This window comes from Borostomias antarcticus (genome assembly GCF_949987555.1).
Source record: "Borostomias antarcticus genome assembly, chromosome: 17".
NCBI lineage: Eukaryota > Metazoa > Chordata > Actinopteri > Stomiiformes > Stomiidae > Borostomias > Borostomias antarcticus.
The window spans coordinates 1,171,239-1,197,517 of NC_140250.1; the positions used below are offsets into that span (position 1 = coordinate 1,171,239).

The 26,279-nt window shown below is 45.6% G+C and overlaps 2 protein-coding genes across 2 annotated transcripts; both read right to left on the reverse strand.

Moving 5' to 3' along the window:
• Positions 1-1,894: 1,894 nt before the first annotated feature.
• Positions 1,895-6,072, reverse strand: txnb (thioredoxin b). Its single transcript, XM_084451907.1, has 5 exons — positions 5,937-6,072; positions 4,617-4,721; positions 3,152-3,217; positions 2,766-2,831; positions 1,895-2,285 (listed from the first exon to the last, which is right to left on the reverse strand). The coding sequence occupies exons 1-5, from the start codon at positions 5,958-5,960 to the stop codon at positions 2,220-2,222; spliced, it is 327 nt and encodes a 108-aa protein (XP_084308033.1). The 5' UTR covers positions 5,961-6,072; the 3' UTR covers positions 1,895-2,219.
• Positions 6,073-10,368: 4,296 nt separating this feature from the next.
• On the reverse strand, positions 10,369-14,916 carry LOC311319911 (prostaglandin reductase 1-like; the record flags this gene model as incomplete). Its single annotated transcript, XM_084451541.1, has 8 exons — positions 14,799-14,916; positions 14,459-14,504; positions 13,772-13,831; positions 13,056-13,223; positions 12,155-12,428; positions 11,216-11,321; positions 10,659-10,777; positions 10,369-10,479 (listed from the first exon to the last, which is right to left on the reverse strand). Exons 1-8 carry the CDS (start codon positions 14,902-14,904, stop codon positions 10,369-10,371), a joined length of 990 nt encoding a protein of 329 aa, XP_084307667.1. The 5' UTR covers positions 14,905-14,916.
• Positions 14,917-26,279: the final 11,363 nt, after the last annotated feature.

Consider the following 26,279-nt stretch of genomic DNA (forward strand, 5'->3'; position numbering starts at 1 on the left):
TGTTATATTACTTTACAGTCATTTAGCTGACACTTATCCAAAGTGACTTATAGTAATGGCATTTAACGTAAGAAAAGCCAATGTACTACTACTTGCCAAAACTCACAAGTGCATCTCCTTTCTAAAACAAGTGACTAAGAGCATAATTGAGTGCAAAGTGCAAGAATAGCAAACTAAAAATACAGTAGGTGCTTAAGAGGGAGGATCGTAGTAGTGCTTCTTGAAGAGGTGAGTTTTGAGCCTGCAACGAAAGACGGGCAGCGACAAGAGCCGTGACCGTGGGGTCAGGACAGAGAAGAGCCGTGACCGTGGGGTCAGGACAGAGAAGAGCCGTGACCGTGGGGTCAGGACAGAGAAGAGCCGTGACCGTGGGGCCAGGACAGAGAAGAGCCGTGACCATGTCGATCGACCGCAGGAGCCTCGGAGTGACGGGGCAACCAGTCGCCCCGAGGTAGCAGAGCGTAGCGGTCGGGAGGGGGTGTAGGGTTTGACCATGGCCTGGAGGTAGGAGGGGGCTGTTCCTTTCATTGCCCTGATACACATTTTCTCTCTTACAGAAGGCGCTATAAGCAACCTATAGGGCTTTCTGATAGACATTCAGGTAGGAAATGTCTATCAGAAAGCCTTACTACCCATTATATTGTGCTTAAACCAGCGCATCCTGCCAGAGACGAATTGTCTATCAGAATGCCCTATGGCGCATTATTGTGCATAATCCATGGTTAGCGCATCCTGTGAGGTAGAAAATGTTGAAATGTCTAGGCCTATCACGATTTCATACCTGACACGATGCACAACCCATGAATTAAGCATAATAAAATGGACATTCTGATAGACATTTCCTACCTGACAGGACGTGCTACGTACTGTAGGTAGGCCTACCCATGAATTAAACCTTAAGAGAAAACAGGAAGTCCTGTTGTTCAGGGCCAGCTAGCTGCTTGCTCTCTCTATAACACACATCCACAGAAATGTCAGCTCAAAAAGAAAACAACTATAGATTCTCAGTTATTGTTCTTAACTTTAATAAAATGACTTCAGCTTACTGTCAGTCAAACACCATTTCCTGTCTGTGCTTCCTGTCTGTAAACCACTTCCTGCTGCTCTCTGCTGAAAGTACACCTGTGATGTCACTCCTGAGAAACTCTTGTTTCAACCAACACCTCCCTATAAGTTCAAGTAGGCTTATTCATCATATGTACATACAATGTGTACCTGAGAGTCACCTGATAACTATACCATACCATACATATCTCTTTTATAAAATGTAAATACAAAGACAGGTGCTCCATTCTGATAGTGACTATATTTATGTGTCAATTAAGTAAATAGAACATGAAAGCTGCAACAACAACAAAACACACCCACACATACAACCATGGACATTCTCTAGAACATGCCTGCTAACCTCAACCGTTTATTGTTATGTAGTTAGTTTGAAAAACATACTAGGAGTTTGTTTGGGACGATGGTGCATAACGTGGAGACGACATTGGACAGGGTGCGAGTTCAGCGAGGAAAGGGCGAATCCTCCTGATGTTGTAGAGCAGGAATCCGCAGGAGCGTGTGACGGATGTGATGTGTGCGGAGAACGACAGTTGGTCGTCCAGGGTCACACCCAGATTCCTCGCAGTCTGCGTTGACATCTCCCTTCAGCCCTTCCCCAGGAGGAACATAGACCGTATATATATAAACACACACACAGTATATACAAGAGAAATAAATTAACGGTTTATAAATGCAGCAGCTCTAAGCTGCCTCCTGACCCAGTAGAAGGTCAGATAATTGACATCATCCCGTTCCTTGATTGCTGCTGATCTCCATGGTGATTGATGCTAATCGTAACACACAATCAGACACAGTCACATGAGGAAGGAGACGCACAAAGGCCACTTACTCATACTTTATTCAGTCCACCCATTCAAAAACAGCTTTAAAATACAGAGACAATCCAACAGCATACTTGTATAGAAGGCGGTACAAAGATGAGGATCAATTTTGTCATTGATCAATAACGACACAAAACGCTTTGGGCAACATAGATCAGGTATTCTTTGCTTTTTTTTATGGAATTAAAATGCTAATATTAGTTTATGACAGATTGGAAGTTTCTGGTGCAGTGGTACGCAGTGGTGTGTCAAGAGCCTGCATGTTTGTGTGTAGGGGTTATGGAAGCGCCTGTGTGTGTGTGTGTGTCTCAGAAGCGGGAAGTCCTAGTTTTATGACTTCATGGAAGCCACCATCTGCTCCAGCTTGTTGTAGTTGGCACCAACTATCTCATCCACCTTAAAGAGAAAGCAAAAAACAGGTCAGATTTCCAGGTACTTCCATCATAAGAAACACTTTTACTTTCATTGTGAATAATGATTTTTCTCGGCAGTCTGGTGCGGAGAATCAATTGTGATCTGTGTGCTTTCACTTTTGTGTGCTTTCACTTTTATTTCTCCGCATAGAAGCTGCTGGTCTACCCTGTTCTAAAGGTCCGATATATATATATATATATATTTTATTTTTTTAAAGATAGTTTTAAGGGCATTTCTGCTTTTTAGTGGGACAGGACAGTGTAAGGACAGACAGGAAAGGAGAGAGAGAGAGAGGGGGGGGGAAGACACGCAGTAAAGGGCGTGGGCCGGATTCGAACCCACGCCACTGCAGAAAGGACTAGCCTTTACATGGCAAGCGCCCCCAACCCGTTGAGCTACCGGGGCGCCCCCTAAAGGTCACACAAAGACAGGGCGTCTTCGACAGTCGTCCTCCTCACTCACCTTCTGTCCGTTCCTGTAGAAGTGGAAGGTGGGCATGCAGGTGATTTTACAATGCTGAGCCACTTCCTGTGAACAGAGAGAGAGAGAGAGAGAGAGAGAGGGAGAGAGAGAGGTTGAGAAACATTCTCTGGGCCCACTCTTCCCGTAGCATGCAGACAGAACAAGGTGGACAGATGCGTTTCAGATGCGTTTCAGATGCGTTCCCTAATCACCGGCCAGATCCAACAGCGCCAGAGTTTGACCTCAGCAAACCGCATAATATGAAAACGTGACGCTTGACTGGTAGGTTAAACGACCTAGCAACGTACACACTTGATAATAACAAATTGCCTTACAAACAGTACACACACACACACTCACACACACACACACTCACACACACTCACCTCGGCCTCATCCACGTCCACCTTCAGGAAAATCACGTTCTGGTTCTCTGGGTCTTCTGACAGTGTCTGCGTAGAGGTAGAGAGAGTAGAGTCAGAACACCTTGACAGATCCCATCTACTGACCTTGTACCAGAGGCAAAAGAGCGCATATGAATTTGAAAATAAAAGGAAGAGAATCTGATTGTTGTTGATCATTAGACTTCAATTTTTCTAGCAGCAAATGTAAACGTTTAATCGCGCTGAATGAATATTAACGCCCATCAAGTTCCAGAGTGGAACCGTCATCTCCATAGCGATCATACATTTGCATCCTGGTTCCGAAAGAGGCAACAATGGTCGCCAGGGCAACATCAATATCCAGCGGAAGTGAGCAGACCTGGCCAGTATCAGACAGATAGACGTCCTTAATATAGACGTGACAACAACAGCATACATGCGGATTTTCCTACGTCTGAAGCAGGCCTACGATACAGGCCTACTGGTAGTAACTAAGGCCTATATGATACAGCTCTACTAGTAGTAACTAAGGCCTATATGATACAGCTCTACTAGTAGTAACTAAGGCCTATATGATACAGCTCTACTGGTAGTAACTAAGGCCTATATGATACAGGCCTACTGGTAGTAACTAAGGCCTATATGATACAGGCCTACTGGTAGTAACTAAGGCCTATATGATACAGGCCTACTGGTAGTAACTAAGGCCTATATGGTAACTGAAGCTGTGCCTTTGGCTTCCTGGTCCAAACAAAAGTAGGGTACAGTTTACATACAAGTTCAAGTTATTGCAAGTTATAAAAATATAAGAGAAAATGTTTAAATATTACAATATATTATTATATATATATATATATATATGATTATATATTAGATATTAATACAAAAATATTATTAAACTATATGAATTAAAATATACAGTGGTCATTCAAACGCTATACAGCACTGGAATATAAATACAAATTAAATCATACACATGTAGTTATATTTTTTATGATCTTATAATGTATGATGTATAATGTGTTTGTTTACATTGATTGTTTACATTGACCTACAGCACTACAGAGCTACTGGCGCATTTTCCCAACTGAGGTCTGCTGATCACAATATTGAACCAGGGTAAACATACAGTCACAGCTGTCTGGATGAATGTATGGTGATCTAGTATAGCTGAACACGCAGCAACCCAGACCCTTCACCGCTGGAGACAACACACCCTCCTATTCACCTTCTAGCGCATTACTTTCCTTTTTATTTTAACTTCAATTGTTTGTATATTTCTGTAATTCCACTGTTGCTTTGGCAATATGAACATGTGTTCTTTCATGCCAATAAAGCCCATTGAATTGAAATTGAGATTGAGGGAGAGAGAGGGGGAGAGACAGGGGGGGGGAGAGGAAGAGAGAGATGGGGAGAGAGAGAGAGAGAGAGAGAGAGAGAGAGAGAGAGAGAGAGCTCATGGCCTCACCTTGTACTTTGGGGCGATACTCTTGCAAGGCCCACACCACGTGGCAGTGAAATCCACTACCACCAGCTTGTCTCCTGCATCCTTGAGGGTGCTGTTGAAGGTGGCCTACAGAGGAGAGGAGACAAGGAGTTACTAACCTCCTACGCACACACAGAGAGAGAGAGAGAGAGAGAGAGAGAGAGAGAGAGAGAGAGAGAGAGAGAGAGAGAGAGAGAAGCAGACAATGGGTCATTAATCATTAATCATTCTGACATGGAGGTTGATCCGTGTGCAGGGTAGTCTATGTTTATAGTAGACCTACTGGCGGTTCTGAGTCGGACAACAAACAGAATTCATTGTGCCTACTTGACCACTACCAAAACAGGCCAAAAATCAACTTCTAAAACAACCCAGATAACTACACAGCTTAAAACAGTCGGTTCGCTAAATTAGTAGAATGCCATTAAGAATGCTCAAGCTATTGAGTAATCATATGTCGTCTTATTTTTTAGATTGTCAAATAAACTAAACTGTGCAAAAATGCATCCAGGAGTGTGGTGGGAAGGTTGAATCGTTTTACTGACTCGAATCTTTGAATCTCGTTCAGACACAGCAAATGAACGATAAGAAAGACTCGTAGATGGTGGCCGGTTCATGAGCTAATCGTGTCACTCAAAAACATGGTTCGCGAACGACACGATCTAGTCCGAACTGACTCGGGCGAACGACACGATCTAGTCCGAACTGACTCGGGCGGGGTTCGCAGAGGTGATCGTAGCTTACGATGAACGTAGCGATGCCTCTGGGAAACTCAGCCTCGTACTGTATGCAACCGACACCTCACGTAGGCTATTGTGTTTGATAATGCTTTGACATTAAAAACGAATCATGCTGATTACGGCATGAGTAGGCCTACTATACTTAGGCCTACTGTATGAGTGAATGGGTCAAACCCAAACCCCAACATTTTCCTACAACCAGAAAATATCGGAGGTAGATACGGCATGAAAGAACTCCACGATCCGCCAATGTAAATACAATTCAACCTCATTATAACCTTTCCTTGCTGCCAAGCCTGGCCCACTTCCTTAAACCATCTTGATTCAGTTTGGTCTTTAAATTGCTTTTGCTCGCCATCTACAACCGCAGCTTCCCCTTGACAAAAATAAGTTACACGTCCAATGAAGAAAACTTTTCAATGAGTAAATTAAATTCAACATGCATTGCGTCAGCGCGCGCTCGTCGTCCGCGCAACTCACACAAATAAAACGGATGAATGAACTGTAGCACACAGCTTCAAATGCATAGAATAGCCTATCGTTACAAACAAAACTGTCTTACCAGATCTTCAATTTCGATAATCATGTTGGCAGCGGCTTGGGATGTTAGTTGCTGTTACACACGTATAGCTGCGGTGTGCTGATTCAGAGAGATCAGTGTCCCCAGGTTTATAAGACCTGGAAAGCCCTCCCCCTCGTGACGGAATCTGCTGGATCTCTAGCGGGAAGCGGAGGATCTGCAAACCTGATGCAAACTCATGAATGCGTAGGATTGGCTAGTGAGCATGACACATTTCTCCCATTCAACCCACTGGCTTTCTCAAGAGTTGGTTGCATTCTGGACCGGACCAAGGTGGGGGCTGGGGGATGTTTGTAGTAGGCTTACCCTATCGCTCCCCAGACAAAATCCAATCAAAGATCCAATCGATCGTTTGATAGCCTACTTGTTATGAAACGTAATGATATGCGGGGGGTAGTAGATACGTATACGGCAGTTTATGTTAAATTAGGCCAGTTAATAACAACTTAACAGGACTCCTAATTTGTTACATTTTTGCTACTGTGGCCCGCCGTTTGTTCATTCCTTGTGTCACAGTGACTTGACAAATTGTCGGTTTACTACGAGCACCGGATTGGATGAGGCTGGGAATTAAGACGCTCAGAAAACCGTCCAATGGCGTGACGCTGTCCTCTGATGATATCAACGTGTCTCCCGGCAGCGCCGCTAGATGGCGCTGAGGAGACAGAACCGAACTCCACAATTCTCCACAAAAACAAATCAGATTCCACACATACCCACTAGACACGGTTAGAATCCCTGTCCGCCTCTCAAATTGGGCTGACATTAGACTTAGACCTCCGGTGAATCGCACTGTGAGGCACTTATGCCGACCAGCTGCTGTCCTGGTGCACCAAAACAACCTGGAGCTCAACACTCTCAAGACGGTGGAGATGATTGTGGACATCAGGAAGAAACCTGCCCCCCCGCCCTCCCCCATCACACTGAATGACACCCCAGTCCACCATCAACTCCTTCCCCTTCCTGGGCAACACCCTCAGCCTCTTCAATAAGGCTTGTGTCCCCCCGTGTCTTAAATCCTCCAGAGACAAACAATAACAAAATAACGCAATCACTTGACACCCACAGCTTGATCATCATTGGGGGACGAATGCCAGCAGCGTTGGCTGATTTATGAAACGAGCGCGTTAAATAACGATAGCAGCACCGTTTGTCCATGAGCTTATCGATATTTCGGTACTGACCCAATGACGTACCGGTACCAAAAAATACCAATTCCTGATACCCATCCCTAGTTATAAATGGAACGGGTCCTGCAGAGAGAGTAGGGGGTCCTAAATGGAACGTGTCCCACAGAGAGAGTACAGGGGGTTATAAATGGAACATGTCCTGAAGAGAGAGTAGGGGAGGGTTATAAATGGTTCATGGTTCTTAGGCCTACTTCCCTCTTACATTTCCAGATAGGTGGTTAGCTGGAAATGTAAGATGGTCCAGTGCTGAAAAACACCATTCTAAAATTGCGCTTGTGTCAAGATTGTATCGTTAGCCTACGTATTGTTTTCCATGTGAAAGTGAAATTCAACACACCACAGCTGTCTATGCAAGCAGGCTAGCCACAGATTTAACTGATGAATGACATGATAGTAGCCTATAGAAATGCATGAAAACGTACCAAATCTTGAAGTTTAACAATCATGGTGATAGTGGTCAAAGAGCATTGTGTTGCCTTTGGGTATGAAATGCGCTATACAAATAAAGCTTTGATTGATTGATTGATTGATTGAGTGGGTTGAACAGTCCAAAGGTTTGTCTTCCATTAGACAATAGATTAGCCTGGGTCCAAACATTCAAATCTGCCCACTCCACCAGAGTTGACTCTGCTGTCCTGACATCAGTGGGCAGTTCATTCCACCACTGCGGGGCCATTTGATTTAACAACGGTAGAAAGTATGTATGGATATCAAAGTAACTATTTCTAGCTCGGTACAGTCAAAAATCATTACACTTTCAATTCATTACGCTAGTGTAGACTAGTCAAAGGCAATGCATGAGGGCTATTTGAAAGCAGTGCTAATTATTGCATCTAGCTAGCATTACAATGTTTACACTGTTCTTTAAAGGTGGGATAGGTAGTTTTCTTTTGGCTTTATTTGGTAAAATTGGCATAATATTCTTTCAGCTATCAGTAACAGAAGTGCTCTGAGAATAAACTTGGATCTCCATGTTTACCGCTGCCTCTGTATTTTGGATTCAAAGAATGAACCGCGCCCGAATGTTTTGAAACCATGTGCATTATCTCGCCCAGGCCCCCAGGATTCGAAATCTAAAGTGAAGCCCTATTCGCCTTATTCACCTCAGCTGCCATATTGGTCAGTCTGACGTAATGAGGGGTGTGGATGCGGAAGTGCCCGTTGCCTTCAATGTTAAAAATTCACTGTAAAAACACCACTTCAAGAACCGAAATAGTCAAAATAACAGGCTGAATACACTATCAGGGTTACAAACTCATCATTACCAGACTCTGATTGTTTTTCACTGCCGTTGTTTTCGCCTTTGGAAATACATGGGAGTGAATGCAGCTGACGGCTAACTATGGCTCATTCACCTCCATGTTTGCTGTATTTGCTAATCTAAGCAGGGCAAAGTTTGAGTTAAATACTATCATGCAGAGAAAAGCAGTTTTCCTTATTTAGATGCAGACAAAAATATTATCAGCAGGGTGAAAGGGCAGGAAGATTATTGGCTCAAAGGTTGAAACAACAGCAGGCCCAAACATTAATCCCGGCGATACAGGATGAAGGAGGGGAGATTGTAGTAGATAATCTAGAAATCAACAATACTTTCGAATTATTTTATCAGAATCTGTCTACATTGCAGGATACTTGGAATAGTGGTGAGTTCCATAATTTTCATTTTTACATATATGTTACCTCTGGACTTTCCTCCCCCTCTACTTGCTAGATTTAACAGAGCTGTGAGTAGCTTCCCATGGGCGGGCAAGAAGCCCTCTTTCAATAAAAAGAAATTGTATGCGTCAGTTAAGGAGGGTGGTCTGGGATGCCCCAGAATAGATTGGTACCATTATGCCTTCTCACTCAGTCAGCTATCTAAATCCAATCTATCAATGGAGAAACAGTTGGTGGAGCCATTCTCAATGCAAGCTTTCCTTACTCAGACAGTGGGGGATGTACCTTTCAGACAGCTGGAAAAGAGCTCATCAGGTCTGTAACATTAACCCCTGCTATACCAAAGGATCGTCAATATGGTGTAATAAATCATTGAGGATTAATAAAAAATCTATCATGTGGGAAAATTGGGTGAGAGCAGGAGTAATGTTGATGGAAGACCTGTTCGATGTTAAGTATTTACTCTCCTTTGAACAGCTGGTGTCTAAATATAATATACCCAGGAAAGATCTTTGGAGATTTCTCCAAATAAGGAGTTGTGTAACAACGGCAGATAGAAAGAAAAGTATTGCCCCTGTTACTTGCTTACAGGAATTATGGCGATCGAGTCGGGAGCTTAGAGGGTTTTATAATGAGCTTAGAAAACGTCAATCCCCAAACTATGAGGGTGTCAAGCTCACCTGGGAAAAAGATCTGGGAACGGATATTCCCAAGGAAGCCTGGAGGACGATCATGGTACTCCATAGCCAGAGACATGCCGACACGCCTAATTTCATTTAAGATCATAAATAGGAATTACTACATCGGAAATGTCAAGGCTGGGGCTTAGGGAGGATGAGAGCTGCTGGAGATGCAACAGAAAGGGGCACGTTGGTCCACATGTTATATGAATGTGAAATGGTTCACGACTTCTGGTCAGCTATTGTCAAGTGTATTAATGACATACCGAACACAGTTTATTAAGGGTCCAGTATTATGCATATTGGGTATCTTACCAATGGAAGCTAAACTGTCTTCACGCGTGTGTTCTTGGGTGAAGCTAGCCCTCATAACAGGAAGCTGGACAGTATTGAGACATTGGAAGTGGAAAGAGAAAGTTGGCTTCAAGGAGTGGAGGGATGAGATGGCAAAGATAGCCTCTTTTGAGCAGCTTATCCACAAGCTTATCCACAGAGTTAATGATAGTCTGCGTGTTTTCAGAAATATCTGGGATCCATATGTGAAAGTGATAGATGTTGTGAACTGATGTCCATGTGACCCAAGTCCCATACCTGTTCTCTGTGCAGCATGTAATTGCTTAATTGATGTACGTGAGGTGTGATGATGTATGATCTGTATTACACACTGCCAAGAGGAATGTGCTTGTTCTTTCTTTTCTGTTTTCCTTCTCTTTTTCCTCTTATTTTCAGTCTTTGAAGAAATTGTTTATTGTTTGTAAATCTGTGAAGTATGTTTGAATACTGAAAATGCAATAAAAAAGTTTAATCGAAAAAAAAAAAGAATGTGTCCAATGAACGCTTGTGGGACAAGGGCTCCGGAGCGTTTGGAGGGTTCCACCTCGTTCCACCTCACATTTTCACGATGGCCTTCCCGATGTTCTCTCCCCGTAGCATCCCCATGAAGGCGGCGGGCATGTTCTCAAAGCCCTCGGTCACGTGCTCGCGACAAACCAGTTTCCCCTGAGGGAGAAGGGAAAATATGTCGTTTTTTAAGACATACCGGCTTACGATGGATACTTCCGGCAACGCATCAAGCACATTTTCAAATGGCGTTATTTTGATAGATTCAAAATGAGCCCGTGGTTAAAATCCTATTGTTTTCACACACAGTTGCGGTTTCCGTTGCGTGGACCACTTGCCTCTTTCACCCATGACAGCAGCCTCCGGAGGGCCTCTGGGTTCTTGTGCTCCCACCTGCCAACCATGAACCCCTCCATCTTCAACTGATTGACGACCATGGTCAGCTGGGGGTACGGCCCTGTCAGAGAGAGAGAGGGGGGGGGGGGTCGTGGTTAGAAGGTGTACAGCCGGTGTATAAGGTAAGGGCAAAAAAATTATTATTATTATTATTTTTTTTTTTTTAAAGAACAGTAAGGTCTAGTTCCCATACCCGCAGAGGTCATTTAGGGTTAAGGTTAGGCTTAGGCTTAGGGTTGGGTTAAGGTTAGGTTTAGGGTTAAGTTTAGGCTTAGGTAAAGGGTTGGGTTAAGGTTAGTTTTACGGTTGGGGTTAGGGGTTTGACCGGTCTCTGTACTTATGGGAACTAGCCTTCTACACAGGCCGTAGCTGTACCACATCTACCCACAACGGAGATGGAGTCGACTGTGGGCTAATGGCGCCATCTAGTGAGCCAAGTTGGAAACGTTTAGTCACAGTTCGGCCTATTCAACTTGGCATCCAAAGGATGAGGACATACCAGTCTGTGGCGTGGTGTCGTTGTACGTGGAGATGGCCCCACACACGGCTATCCTCCCGAACGGCCTCATCTGGGGCAAGGCTACGCTGGAGAAAGGCCCTGCCACCTACAGACACAAACACACAAGACCACGACCGCTAACTACTAGGGATGAAACCGGTTTCACGGTAAACAACGGGGAAAATTCCCGACGATTAGTATTACCGTTTCAAAATAAATGATCATTAAAACCGTGTTCGATTACCGTGCTTTGAATAACCAGGGTAAATAGGCTACTATAGACATACAGCCCGACATCATTCCCAGTTTCAACTTCAGAGGAAATGATGCTTACGCACCCACATCCACAAATACCAAATACATCACTGCACTTCCATGTTACATAGCAAAGGACATGATGCCCTTTCAACCATTGAGAGGCCTGGCTTTCCCTGTCTTATGTGTTTACAAAAAAAAAAAAAAGTTGTTGAACTCCAGTTGTTGGATTCCAGATACCGATAACCGCGGGTATTTGTGTCACTATAATCGTGGTATGAAATTTTCATACCGTAACATCCCTACTCACTACTAAGACCAACTGGTCCGGGAGTCCGCACAATCAAGCCAGTGGCGTTCACAACCCTTCAGTCCCCGCGGTACCATTCAATGACATAAATCAAACGTACTTAATTAATTCATATGAATAATTCACTCTGCAGAACACTTCGCTAGCCTAAGTCAGCCAGCCTTGTGTGTGTGTGTTGCATGTCTCCGTCTACCATGTTTGTCTCTTGTCTGTTATTGCCCCTGTCTGTTATTGCCCCTGTCTGTTATTGCCCCTGTCTGTTATTGCCCCTGTCTGTTATTTCCCCTGTCTGTTATTGCCCCTATGTAAAGCGACCTTGGGTTTTATGAAAGGCGCTATATAAATGAAAGTTATTATTATTATTAGCAGCCTACATTTTCGAAGTAGCCGTCGTATCCGTGCGGCGCGGCGGCCCTCAGCTCCTCCTCCAGCGACGGCGCCGTCTTGTAGTTGAAGGCGTGGTCGAAGCCCAGCTCCCTGAGGAAGGCCACCTTGGCGTCCGAGCCGGCCGCGCCCACCACCTTGCAGCCCTTGATCTTGGCGATCTGCCCCACCGCCGAGCCCACGGCGCCGGCCGCCGCGTTCACCAGCAGGGTCTCCCCCGCCCGAACCCCCAGCACCTCCTCCAGCCCGTACAGCGCCGTCAACCTGGGGTGTGTGTGGGGGGGGGGGGGGGGGGGGAGGCGTGGAGGAGGACAGGTTATTTTTCTCTATAAAAGCCGCTGTAGCCACCTGGGCAGCTTGAGGGCTGGAGGCTTTGCTATGACATCTGGGGGCCTCTGATGTTTATTCGGCCAAATGAGGAGACCACACAGCTGCTCTCTCTGGCAGCGTATCTGCTCTCTCTGGCAGTGTAGCGGTTTGTTGAGGGAGGGAAACGTCCTCACTTACCTACCTCAGGTTCTATTACCCCTTATGAATATTAGAAATGGAGCCCTATGCATCTGACAGTGAGACTGTATTATTGACTGTCTGTCACCTTCTGTAAACCCAGCCTCAGACCTAGCCTGAGCTACAGCCATCCAGCATGTCCCATCACAGACAAACGGGTCTTTATTGGGGACACACACAAGAGTAGTAGGCCTAGATTATTATTAAAATGGTTGAAATAGATCTAGTCCCCTCTCAGGCCAAAAGCCTCCTATGGACTGGTGTTGAAAATTAGCACTTGTGCTACAAACACTTAAGCAATGCATCTGGTCTGTCCACCGTAACTGTTCCAATGGAATTGTGATGTCCGTATTAAATAAAAGTTTCATTCATTCATTCATTCACCCGGGCATGCCGATGCCCCCCAGGGCGAGGGACAGGGGGACGTCCTGAGGCCAGTCAGACAGCAGGGGGGTGAGGCCGCTCCCATCCGATACCGAGTGGCTCCTCCAGCCACACCGGCCAATCACATGAAAGCCCACTGGGAAGGCGGGGTTGTTGCTCTGGATCACCCTGGGGAAACAAACAAACAAACAAACAAACAAACAAACAAACAACAAGACGTTACCTTGTGAGGTGAATATATGTGTGCTAATATAAGTGTTGATGACAAAGCACTAGAGCGCGTGAAGCATAGTAAGCGCAATGAATTCTGGGTAGGCAGGAAGATGTGTCCAGGGTGACTCGTATTTTAAGGGGAGAGAGACGAAAAGATACACTTTCAGTGACAAGTGGCCTTGCGGCTGAACTGAAGTAACCATTTCAGAGGGGGGAGTGAATCTTGTTCTGAGAGGGGGGGGGGGGGGGGTTATCCAGGCTTACTAACGAGGAGTATCAAGGAAACATACGGGATCAGTTTGTACAGAAAACGTTTCTTTTGAACGTCCAGCCAAGAATGTCCAAACTGTTTTCTTCCATCCCGAGTCATAAGGGAACAATCTAATTGACACAAGGTGCACGAGCCATTCTTCTTCCAGTAAACATTAGCCATGCGTGTCACACGATGGTTATGATTAAAGGCACTGTGTGTGTGTGTGTGTGTGTGTGTTTGTTTTCCTTACTTGGCCACTTGGGTTCCGATCATCACGTCCCCTGCCTCCATGCGGACCCTGCTGAACGGCCTGGAGAAAAGCAGGAGTGATGGAGACAGAGAGAGAACCAGATGTTTTGGAACCCAAAGACGGTTTCACTAAATGAACTCTTGAGGATGAGAAAAGACTTCAAAAGCTCAAACTACGCTCCAGCAAACAATACTCCTGTGTGAAGACGTTCCTCCCATACTGCTGGATTTGAACACGGTTCAATAGACATGTTACCAAGGGGATTATTCCCAATCCTGGTCCCAAATATTATTTGAATTACTAATCTGAGGGGGGTCAGCAACAGCAGGGGGGTGGGATTGAGAGACGGACCAGAACAGAACAGACCAGTTTCATGGAGGGGGGGGTTGACTGATAACTCTGACGCTTGTACGGTATATTACTTGTCGTTTTCTGTCCATGTGCTTTCACATTTGTCTGTCTGTCCGTGTTCTTGTCTTGTTCATTTCATGTGTTGTTTTTAATTTTGTTGTAAAGTGCATCGAGGCACCTCGGTGTGATTTTGCACTCAAGGAATAAATTCAAAATTCAATTCAACTGTCCAGGCAGAGGCAGACCCAAGCAAACGCTAAAGTAATTTAAAGTATTTCAAATAGTATTTCGGCCCAGATCTGCTCTCCTTCCCCACATCTCCCCCCCCCCCCTTACCTCATGTACGGATCCACACTGAGGAACAATGCCTCCAGGAGGACCTCTGAGACAGACAGATAAAAAAGCATATTTTAACATGATTTCACCAGCTCAGACAATAGGCCCTGTGCACCAGCTCCACTACTTCCTGAAAGTCACTTGGCATCTTTATTTCCTGTCCTATATGATTGGATTAAGTGATTAATCAGGTGTGCGGCAGACCCAGCGCACACCTGATTAATCACTTAATCCAATCATATAGGACAGGAAATAAAGATGCCAAGTCACTTTCAGGAAGTAATGGAGCTGGTGCACAAAGCCAATTCAGATATGATATGCTGTCATCTCTGCCATCTACCTCCATCTTTAGGCTCGGGAAGCTGCTCTAGCTTCAGCTCAAAGTCGTGGTCTTTGGGGAAGCCCTCAAAGTGCCGCTTCAGGATCCAGGTCTTGGCTTGAACCATGGTTCTCTGTTTGGGACAACTGTGGAGAGTTGGCAAACACTATTCGTGTTACTGGCTTCGGGTTCTGGTGAAGAGAAATGGTGTCTGTATAGAATAATAGAACTACTTTATTTTTCCCAGAGCAAACTTAATGTGTGGCATTTGAGTTAAAACATACATAACTTATAATGATGAAAACATGTACACACACAGTCCTGAAATACAACGGCATAACGATGTACTACAGTATATTATAAATATAGAACACAAGGATCAATCAGATGAGTCATTTAAAAGCCAGATGGCACAAAGCTATTGCGCTCTTGATCTAGCTTGAGCGGTATTAGAAACCTGAGCCTAAAGTCAGTGTCAATATAATAAAACGACTGTAAGAGCTTCAAAGAAAGTTATGAATTCACTACAGATTATCCTCTGCACACCCACATAAGCAGGAAGGTGGAAACTAGTTTGAACGAAGTAGAGCTTTGCTGCAGCTGGCCGCGCTGAACGCATTGAGTAACGTTACCACAACCGTTCACGCTTATTTCACTGAATAAATTACCCAACCTATTGTTGGTCACAAATCTGCTTCTTAGAACAATATCTGCTATTTAATAAACAAATGCATGAGATATAAATCACCAAGCCAATCTCATATCTATCTAGATACGATTTGCAAACCTTCTGTAACAGTATAGCCCCTCACAACAGCGACGTAACGTTACCGTAGACTGCCAAAAATGGTCGTGGCGTTTCTCACCATCGTACAGTAAAAAGCGCCCACTGCAATATTTGAATGCAGCTACCTAGGTAACAAGTGCATACTTACGAGTCGACCTTCTCCATGCAAAGATGCTAAAAACCGGCGTTTGCGTTCTAAATGCTTTTTGAGGGAATAAGCAAGCCCGTGCACCGGTGCACCGCCTCCTCTGTATCTCATAGGGGGCGGGTTTAATAAGATGACGGATCAGAGGTTCTATTAAAGGTACCCAACGAAACGTGAATCAAAACAATCCGTTCTTTGTTTATTTTTGAAATTCCTCTTTTATATGGTTCCATGTAGTCTAATAAACATGTTGAATCACTTGAATGTCGTTCCTACCTTTTAATTTCTTTGCAAAATGATATTTAGCTAATGTTTTGAAAACAAAGATGTGTGAAACGTCACTATTATGTGCTCCCATGTATTGACTCAATGACGTAGTACGCGATTTTCGGGGACCACCTTCTCAAATTTGCTCTAGAGCGCATACTAGTGGTCAAAAACTACATTGGGTACCTTTAATACATCCATGAGAGGGACGCGCAGGGGTACTGGAGAGGTGCTGAGTGCTCCATTCACATTGGGGGAGTTGCAAGGGGCGCTGGCTAAAGCTGGTATGACTGCCCCGGGGAAGGATGTTCGAGTTCAAGGCTTTTATTGTCATGTGTATTTATAAAATACAATGAAATGCACTGTGCCCGGCACTCTCAGACATCAAGACATGATGACATATGTTATGTGATGATAAAGCACTTAAGTACCGGTGGTCTGAACTAATTGTTGTTGCTGTATAATAAGGTGTGGGGGGGAGGTAGTGTTCCTGTTAGTTGGAAAGAGGCGGTTATTGGTCCTATTGGAAAGCCTGGGAAAGATGCTAGCATACCCACGAACTATAGGCCAATTGCTTTAACTTCGCACGTATGTAAACTGATGGGACGGATGGTGAATGAACGACTGATGTATTGGTTAGAGAGACAGGAGATCTTTGCAGGGTGTCAGAGTGGGTTTAGGGAGGGGAGGGGTAGGCATCATTAGATTCAGTTGTGTGTTTAGAGGATGATGTGAGGAAAGCGCAAGTTAATAGAGGAACTGTAGCTGCAATTTTCTTTGATGTCGAAAAAGCGTGTGACATGCTGAGGAGGGAGGGGTTGCTGATGAAGTCGCATGCCATGGGGATGGGGGTTCTGCGTCTAGCCTACCTAATTTCGAAATACATACATTTATTTATTCTACATTATATCTTAATTATATAAATTTATGTCCCAATGTGCGATTAGCAATATCAGTGTAAGAAAAAGAAGCAGCGACGATATAAATATCTAGTGCAGAAACCGTTTCAACGTTTTACCGTAATACTACTAATAGGCACGCACCCCGTTCTTGTTTTGAATTAAAAAAAAAAAAAAGTGCGGCTCACTTGACCGTGGAAGAAAAAAGTGCGGCTCACTTGACTGCAGTGATTTGGGGGAGGGTCTTTAATTGGGTGATGGACTTTTTAGATGGGAGAACCATTCAGGTGAAGGTAGGCTCGGACATGTCCAATTAGTTTGTGGTAGGAAATGGGACACCGCAGGGGAGTGTGATTAGTCCAATTTTGTTCACTATTATGATAAATGATATCTTTGGGGGTGTGGCGATGGATGTGGGCAGATGGACGATGGGGATCTGTGGAAACGAGGTAGGAAGATGAACCATGTAGCCTAGTGCATAAATTGCGTGTAGCCTACATCAAGTTGAGATGTGGGGGGAAGCATGGGGTTTTAAATTTTCTGTTGAAAAGTCCAAAGTCATGTTCTTTAAACGAAAGAGGATTGGGGGAGATGCGGTTGTTAAGCTCACGAGAGCCACGTTACTCTTTTGGTAGATAGGTGCAAGAAAGTTTTGAATGTGATGAGGTGCCTTGTAGGTTTGTATTGGGGAGCTGATGTGGCCTCCTTGAAATATATTTATGTTGCTCTGATTAGGTCACGGATGGATTATGGGAGTGTGGTATATGGCTCTGCGGCGAGAACGGTGTTAGGGAGGTTGGATGTGATCCAGGCCGGGCTCTCAGAACGGTGTTAGGGAGGTTGGACGTGATCCAGGCCCGGGCTCTCAGAACGGTGTTAGGGAGGTTGGACGTGATCCAGGCCCGGGCTCTCAGAACGGTGTTAGGGAGGTTGGACGTGATCCAGGCCCGGGCTCTCAGAACGGTGTTAGGGCGGTTGGATGTGATCCAGGCCCGGGCTCTCAGAACGGTGTTAGGGAGGTTGGTTGTGATCCAGGCCCGGGCTCTCAGAACGGTGTTAGGGCGGTTGGATGTGATCCAGGCCCGGGCTCTCAGAACGGTGTTAGGGCGGTTGGATGTGATCCAGGCCCAGGCTCTCAGAACGGTGTTAGGGAGGTTGGATGTGATCCAGGCCCGGGCTCTCAGAACGGTGTTAGGGCGGTTGGATGTGATCCAGGTCCGGGCTCTCAGATTGTGTAAGGGGCAGCAAGGGCCAAGGACGTCTCCTGTGTTATCCTACATACAAGTCAAGGCAGGCGAGATGCCGCTGGAGTTACGGAGGAAGCAGCTCAAAGTCAACTACTGGGTGAATCTGAGGGGGCATGGAGACAAGCACCCACCAATTCGGTGTTACAGGCCTTCTGGGAAAGGGGGGGGGGCACTGGTAAGGCTAGTTTCGGCTGGACGGGATGCAGCAGCGAGGGACCCGGGGGTGTATGGGCTGGAGTTCAGCCCGACGGTGGTGTGGCCAGCGACCCCTGTGTGGGTTCTGGAACCAATGGAGGTGGACTTCACGTTGTTACATGTTAAAGCAAGGCAAGCCAATGCAGATTTGGTGTCTGAGTTTTATAGGTATACTGACAGTAAATATGCTGAGTGTGTGCAGGTGTTTACGGATGGTTCCATAGACCCGCTGTATGAACGCACTGGTTCTGCACTTGTAGTCCCTAGTCATGGAGTTATATGTCAACGGACGTCTTTGTTCTTGAGTGTTTTTACAGTTGAGTTGTCAGGGCCCTGGAGGCGGGCAGTTCCTGACGGATAGCAGGTTACAGCCAATCAGCATCTCAGCTGAGAGGATGACGTACGGCAATCTCTAGTCTAGACTTGGGCAACAAGTCACAAGAACACCTTGATGAACAGACAATAGTTGTGTGAGTGGTTGGGGTTTCTGAGAAGAGAGAGAGAGAGAGGGGGAGGGGGGGGAGAGAGAGAGAGAGAGAGAGGGAGGGAGGGAGGGAGAGAGAGGGTAGAGCTGAACATGGCGGTTTCCTTTGTGGGCAGAGAGACAACAGTACTCAGAGAGGCCTGCTATTGGTCTGTTAAGACGTCATCGTGAGCATAGAGGGTGCAGATACCCTCCGGAGGTGAAACAGTAGTTGGAGGGTTGGAGGCAGACCAGATACCCCCGGGAGGTGAAACAGTAGTTGGAGGGTAGGAGGCAGACCAGATACCCCCGGGAGGTGAAACAGTAGTTGGAGGGTAGGAGGCAGACCAGATACCCCCGGGAGATGAAACAGTAGTTGGAGGGTAGGAGGCAGACCAGATACCCCCGGGAGGTGAAACAGTAGTTGGAGGGTAGGAGGCAGACCAGATACCCCCGGGAGGTGAAACAGTAGTTGGAGGGTAGGAGGCAGACCAGATACCCCCGGGAGGTGAAACAGTAGCTGGAGGGTAGGAGGCAGACCAGATACCCCCGGGAGGTGAAACAGTAGTTGGAGGGTAGGAGGCAGACCAGATACCCCCGGGAGGTGAAACAGTAGTTGGAGGGTAGGAGGCAGACCAGATACCTCCGGGAGGTGAAACAGTAGTTGGAGGGTAGGAGGCAGACTAACCCAGGGGCCTCCATGTTGAGTGACTCCAGGTTGGGGGTTGGGTGTGAGAGTAGCACTACTCCACGAATTATCACGTTGGGCTGACAACAATAGGCCTCTAATACATAGTTAATCACTAATGAGGTCATATACTTTTAATTGTATATTGATGGGGTAAATTCACCATACTGTACAAGTTGAAGCATCTTTTTTTATCAAGCTGAAGGAGAAAAGGGAACCTTTTTTTTTTTTTAATCTATTTTGATCGATGCTCAAATGTTGCTTCTGCCAGCCAGGGTGAAGAATGTTAAGAGCTGACGGACACACAGGCAAGTCTCAGTTTCCTGTGTGAAATTATCACCCACGTCTTTCCACAGAACTCAGTGGTCTGGGTTTATGACGACTATGCAGATCAAGATCTTATCAGATCGAGTCTTGTTAGTCGTACTATTTGTAAAACACCCATTTGCACAGAAGAGAGTTCAATAGAGTTTTTCTTGAACTCATTCTGAACAGTCTTTCCTTTGCACCCCTCTCCCTTCTCCTCTCCTCCTCCTCTTCACCCCACCTCCTCCTCCTCCTCCTCCATCCTCCTCTCCTCCCCTCACCTCCTCCTCCTCCCTCTCCTCCCTCTCTTCACCCACTCTAAAATCCTTTTTGGGCATATGAACTTTTTGGGATATTAACTTTTTTGGATATTAACTTTTTTGGAATATGTCTTTCTTTCATTCCCCCTCTCTTTTAGCCCCTCTCTCTTGCTCGCCCCTCTCTTTCTTTCTCTCTCTCTATCTCTCTCTCTAGCTAGCTGCAGGGGCGTAAGAGGAAGTAGCAGGTCAGATAAAAGCTGTGGTTCAGAGACAGACACATTCTCATCGGCATTAGAGAATGGGGCGCACCTGGCCTGGTGCTCTGCTCTGTGAGTACTGGGATTCTGTGTCGTTTGTGCACATGTAGGGTGTGTGTGTGTGTGTGTGTGTATGTGTGTGTATGTGTGTGTGTAAGAGAGAGAGAGGGAAAGAGAGAAAGTGAGTTAGAGAAAGGGAGCATGTGTAAATAGATACAAGACCTCAGAACTGAAGCTATAAATAATTTGAAAGTGTAGTCTGCAGCAGTCCCTGATGACTGTGATAAGGGTAGTGTGTGTTTGCAGTCCTCAGATGTGTAACTGTGATAAGGGTAGTGTGTGTTTGCAGTACTCAGATGTGTAACTGTGATTAGGGTAGTGTGTGTTTGCAGTACTCAGATGTGTAACTGTGATAAGGGTAGTGTGTGTTTGCAGTACTCAGATGTGTAACTGTGATAAGGGTAGTGTGTGTTTGCAGTACTCAGATGTGTAACTGTGATAAGGGTAGTGTGTGTTTGCAGTACTCAGATGTGTAACTGTGATAAGGGTAGTGTGTGTTTGCAGTACTCAGATGTGTAACTGTGATAAGGGTAGTGTGTGTTTGCAGTACTCAGATGTGTAACTGTGATAAGGGTAGTGTGTGTTTGCAGTACTCAGATGTGTAACTGCGATATTGTGTGTTTGCAGTACTCAGATGTGTAACTGTGATAAGGGTAGTGTGTGTTTGCAGTACTCAGATGTGTAACTGTGGTTATTATGGTGTAATTACTCAGATGCTGTGTTACAGTAGTATGTAATGTAATGTAATTGTTACGGCTCGCATGCCCTCGCCTCCACAACCGCCTCCCTCTCTCCCCTCTGGGCTCGCTGCGCGCTCGGGGCGTCCTACGCGCTCTACCGCACGTCGCATCGGCCCGGGCATACAACGTTCTGACTCTCCGGAGTTTCCCCTCACTACCGGGCGTTCCCCGTCTCCGGCCAGCTCCGCGGACTCGGCAGTCTCCTCCCACTCCGGTGACGAAGAGTCGGATCCCGACATGCCCAGCACATCGGCCCGTGCGCAACGACAAGAACGGCGCGCTCGTCTCCGACGATGACGCGGGCGCGGCTCTACTCACCGGTTTCCCATTCAGCACCACACCTGTCCCTCGTTCTGCAATCACCTTCAACCCCTACAAGAACCTGGTCTACTCTCCACTCATCGCCAGATCTTACCATGAACTTATGTGGTAAAGTATAGCCTACGATTGTACTTACCTGTATTTTGTAGTGCTTTCTCGTTCCCTGCTCGTGATTACCATCACTCACCCTGCCTCTCCTCCTCGTCTCTCCAGTGTCCCGGACCCCCTCTGCTGAGTGTACCAGCTAGCAGAGCCCTCACCCTGCTCCACCTCCGGATCCCTCCGGCTCCCTTGAGCCAAGGACATTTTTATTATTTAGTGGCAGTTTGGTGGCTCCTATTTTTTCTCCCCTATTATATTTTTGTGGCATCCTTTTTGTGGCTCCCCCTTTGTGTTACCTTATTAAATCGCCCCTCCGGGCTTAACCGTTCCTTGCCTCCTCCATTCCTGTTGCGCCTGGGTCCCACACCGAACCATCACAGTAATGATACTGAACATTCCACCAGCAGTTCCAATGGCACAAAAATTACTATTAAAAGTTAAATTACTAAAAGACTATAAAAAATATAAAAATCTGAATGGATCCGGGTAACAGCTAAACATCATGAACATTTTAAATTTGAATGAAGTTTCTAGCAAAAGGTATAAAGAAGTAGTTGAGGGCCAAAAAAACGGGGAGAATAATAATAAGAAAGAAAAAAAGAAATAGTTGGAATATCACAAGTTGGGCTAGCTTTTACAAGCTAGCCCACCTAATAATAATAATAATAGTTTATGGGGGCCCTGTTGGTGCAAGGCCCTTGGAATCATCCTAACTTCTCCTCTTGTTACGACTCCCCTGATCACACCACTAGAGGGAGGCAAAGACCCAACTTACTGTCTGCTTCCAGGGTAACACACCTACTGTACAAGTGAGGGGTAAGGAAGTTATGCATTTCATGAATAATAGTTTGCCTTGCATAGCATGATGGGCAGATTAGCAGTGCTCTATCCAGACACTTTGTGTTGTATGAGAGAGAGAGAGAGAGAGAGAGAACGAGAGCGCGAGAGAGAGAAAGAGAGAGAGAGCACACAGACAAGCCAGTGAGTGAATTTGCATGCATTCTGTATGTCTTCACTCTGGGTCTGGGTCTAGACCCTGTGTAACTGTGATTAGTGTGGTGTGTGTTTGTAGTCCTCAGACCCTGTGTAACTGTGATTAGTGTGGTGTGTGTTTGTAGTCCTCAGACCCTGTGTTACTGTGATTAGTGTGGTGTGTGTTTGTAGTCCTCAGACCCTGTGTAACTGTGATTAGTGTGGTGTGTGTTTGTAGTCCTCAGACCCTGTGTAACTGTGATTAGTGTGGTGTGTGTTTGTTAATGTAAAATCTCTGGTACTTCAGATTGGTGTCAATCATCTGATTGACTGATTGAATAACTGTCATGTATTCATGTATTCATTCATTGGTCAATGATAACACACAACAGAAAGCTGTATCAATGTGTTGTCTGTTGGGTTTTGTCCTAATGAGATGCTTCTCTCTGTCTTGGTTGTAGTGCTGAGTGCTCTGCTCTACTCTGGATGCGCTCAAGGTAATGGTTGATAAACTGCACAGTACCGACTAGATGCTCCCTCACTAGATCAAATCTATAACTCTAATCTCTCACTCTGATTGCTCCTAACCAGGGTTGCAAAGGGGCGGACATTTTCTCCTAATATGACGTTCCTCATCTATTTCTTTACATCTGTTCATCACAGAACAAATGTCTGTTTCAGTTCCACTAGCTTGTATGTATGTGTTCTCTCACTGGTGTGTTCTCAGTACATTCATGCAGACTGTCTGTGCATCAATAAGCTTTGTGAGGTGATTGTACATTGTTGTTTGTGGTTGGGTTTAGGGAAGCCTGTGTTGACCCTGCAGCCTGACGCGCAGCAGATATTTAGTGGAGAGACGGTTACTCTCAGCTGTGAGATAAGGGAGGGAGACGCCACTGACTGGACGTACACATGGAGGAAGGATCGTTCTGATTTTAAAACTGACACCAAAGAGCATGAACTCAGTCCTGCTAAGGAGAGCCACAGTGGTAAATACATGTGTTTAGGTAAACACAAAAACACCCGGGCGCTCTCTGGCTGGAGTGATAGAGTGACGCTGACTGTAGCAGGTAAGTAACTCATTCTCTCTCACATCTCTTTGTTAGTCCAAACTATGTGCTCATATTCGGTATGATTGATTATCCCACTGTGTATATGTGAAGTGAGCCAGACTAACCCTACAGTAGGTCTTGATATTTACTGAAACGTATTCATAACAGCAGTGATGATAACTGTTGTTATATTCATGTTTCTCATGTCTCCTCAGCTCCGCCCACAGTGACAGTGAGACAGATCTCTGGTCCTGCTGGTCCTCTCTACCCTGGAGACACAGTCTCTCTGCAGTGTGACATATCACAGCATGAAGACTGGAGCTACAGATGGTATAAAAACCTTCACGCTATTCGCAAAGAGACCAGTAAAACCATCTCCTTCATCCTGACTAGTGGTACAGTCCGGTACTACTGTGGTGGATATCTAAGAGGTCGACCCGGTGTTCAATACCGCAGTGGTGAACATGTCATAACTGCTACAGGTGAGTTACTACTGACAGCACAGTAACACATCAGCAACTAGACCTTCTGAACCTCCTGCCTTTTAGGACGTCACCATCACATTTCACATGACAGTTTATTGTTATGTTTTACTTACCGTATCTACGGTATGTTATTGATGATGCAACAGGAAATGGATTCAGTCTCCATGGCGGACACTGATAAACTGACAATGCAAGACATCTGGACATAAGAGTTAGACTTTTATGTAAATGTCTGGTTGTTTGTATTTTGATTCATCTCTGTTTTCCACAGCTCTGCCTAAAGCTGCCCTGACTGTGAGACCAAACCCTGAATACCCTTTTTGTCTTTGGCAGGCATGATAAAAAATCTCAACATTCCCTTTTTTCTCTGAATTTCTGGATGTCTTTGGACACTGTTTTCACAGCTCTACCTGCAGCTACTCTGACTGTAGATCCAGCCTTGGTGGTGTACGTTGGAGAGAAGGTCACTCTGCCTTGTTCAGCGCCATCGTTCCAAGACTGGGGATACACATGGACCTTCAACGGAAGAGAAGTGAGCGGTTGGTCCTGGTTCAGGTCTGGTAGACGACGTATAAGTGGAGCCTCTCTCACCATCAGTCCAGCTGGATCTTCTGATAGAGGAGTGTACCAGTGTACAGGGAAGAGAGGGTCCCGACCTCTGACATCACAGCCAAGCAACACCATCTCTGTCTCTGTAAAAGGTGGGCGACAATTACAGCAACTAGAACTTCTGAACCTCCTGCCTTTTGGAGTTCACGATAACTCACATTACAGTTCTATTGTTATGCTTTACTTAGTGTATCTACGGTATGTTATTGATCATGAAGCATGAATTTGATTAAATCTCCATGGCACTGACAAACTGAATTCTATGTAAATGTCTGTTCATTATAGTTTGATTCATCTCTGTTTTCCACAGATCTGCCTAAAGCTGCCCTGACTGTGAGACCAAACCCTGTCTACCCTGGAGAGACCGTCACTCTGAGCTGTTCAGTAGAGTCTGGCTCAGACTGGACCTACAGGTGGTTCAAAGACAACATAGAGATACCAGTGCTCCAGTCTGGTAGATACCGTGTAGCTGGAACCTCTCTCACCATCAGTCCAGCTGGATCTTCTGATAGAGGAGTGTACCAGTGTACAGGGAAGAGAGGGTCCCGACCTCTGACATCACAGCCAAGCAGCACCATCTCTGTCTCTGTAAAAGGTGGGTGACAATTCAATTGGTTTTGCGTGTTTGATAGTGTTACATAGTACCAAATACAGTATATATAAAGTACTGTATTCTTTGTTTCCAAATGAAATCAGTATCATTGTAGTGTTCCACAAGTCTTCTTGCCAAGGGCCTCCTCCTGATGTATCAACTAACATTTAGTTACAAACAGGAAAATGTCACCCAGTTTCAAGTTCAAGAAATGAGTTTATTCTCTCTCACATGACACAGAGAATCAGCCAATGGCCACGCTTCGTTCAGACAAGACAGACATCTATACAGGAGAGGAAGTGACTCTGACCTGCGCTGTGGGAGGTTCCTCTGTGTGGAGGTTTTACTGGTACAGACACACCAAAGACTCTGAACCCAGGGCCACGTCTTATTCTTCAACCTTCACTTTCACTCCTGCCACTGAGTCAGAAGGGGGTCAGTTCTGGTGTAGAGGGGGGAGAGGAGACCCAGTCTACTACACCCAGTACAGCAGCTCCGTCCACATCAATGTTACTGGTGAGTCTAAACAGACGGTGAGTCTAGCACTCTAACAGAGTGTTGCTTGTGGTTGTGTCCAGGGAAACAAGATGCTCTGTTGACCCGGCAGCCTGGCCAGCAGCAGCCAAACAAACTCATAGTGTTTTTACAGTCATATGCATTTGATGAAAATGTTCTGTATTTACAAAGATCACCTTTTTGTGTTATCATTAGGATGTAACTGTGTGTTTCCTCATGCTGTGTTTGCTTGAACAGCGAGACCCTATGCCGTTGTGACCCAGCAGCCCAACTGGAACCAGACATTCTCAGGAGAGAACGTCACCCTCAGGTGTGACATACAGGGGACAGTGGACACAGACTGGGACTATGAATGGTCAACAACTCGCTCCACACAGCCAAGCAGGGGAGGTCAGGAATACAGGATCAGCAAAGCTCTTGTGTCTCACAGTGGTGACTACAAGTGTAGAGGTAAACACAGAATAAACAAGCAGGATTCTGAGTGGAGCACTGTTCTCAAACTGAGTGTTAAACGTAAGTCACTTCTTTTCTTATTCATT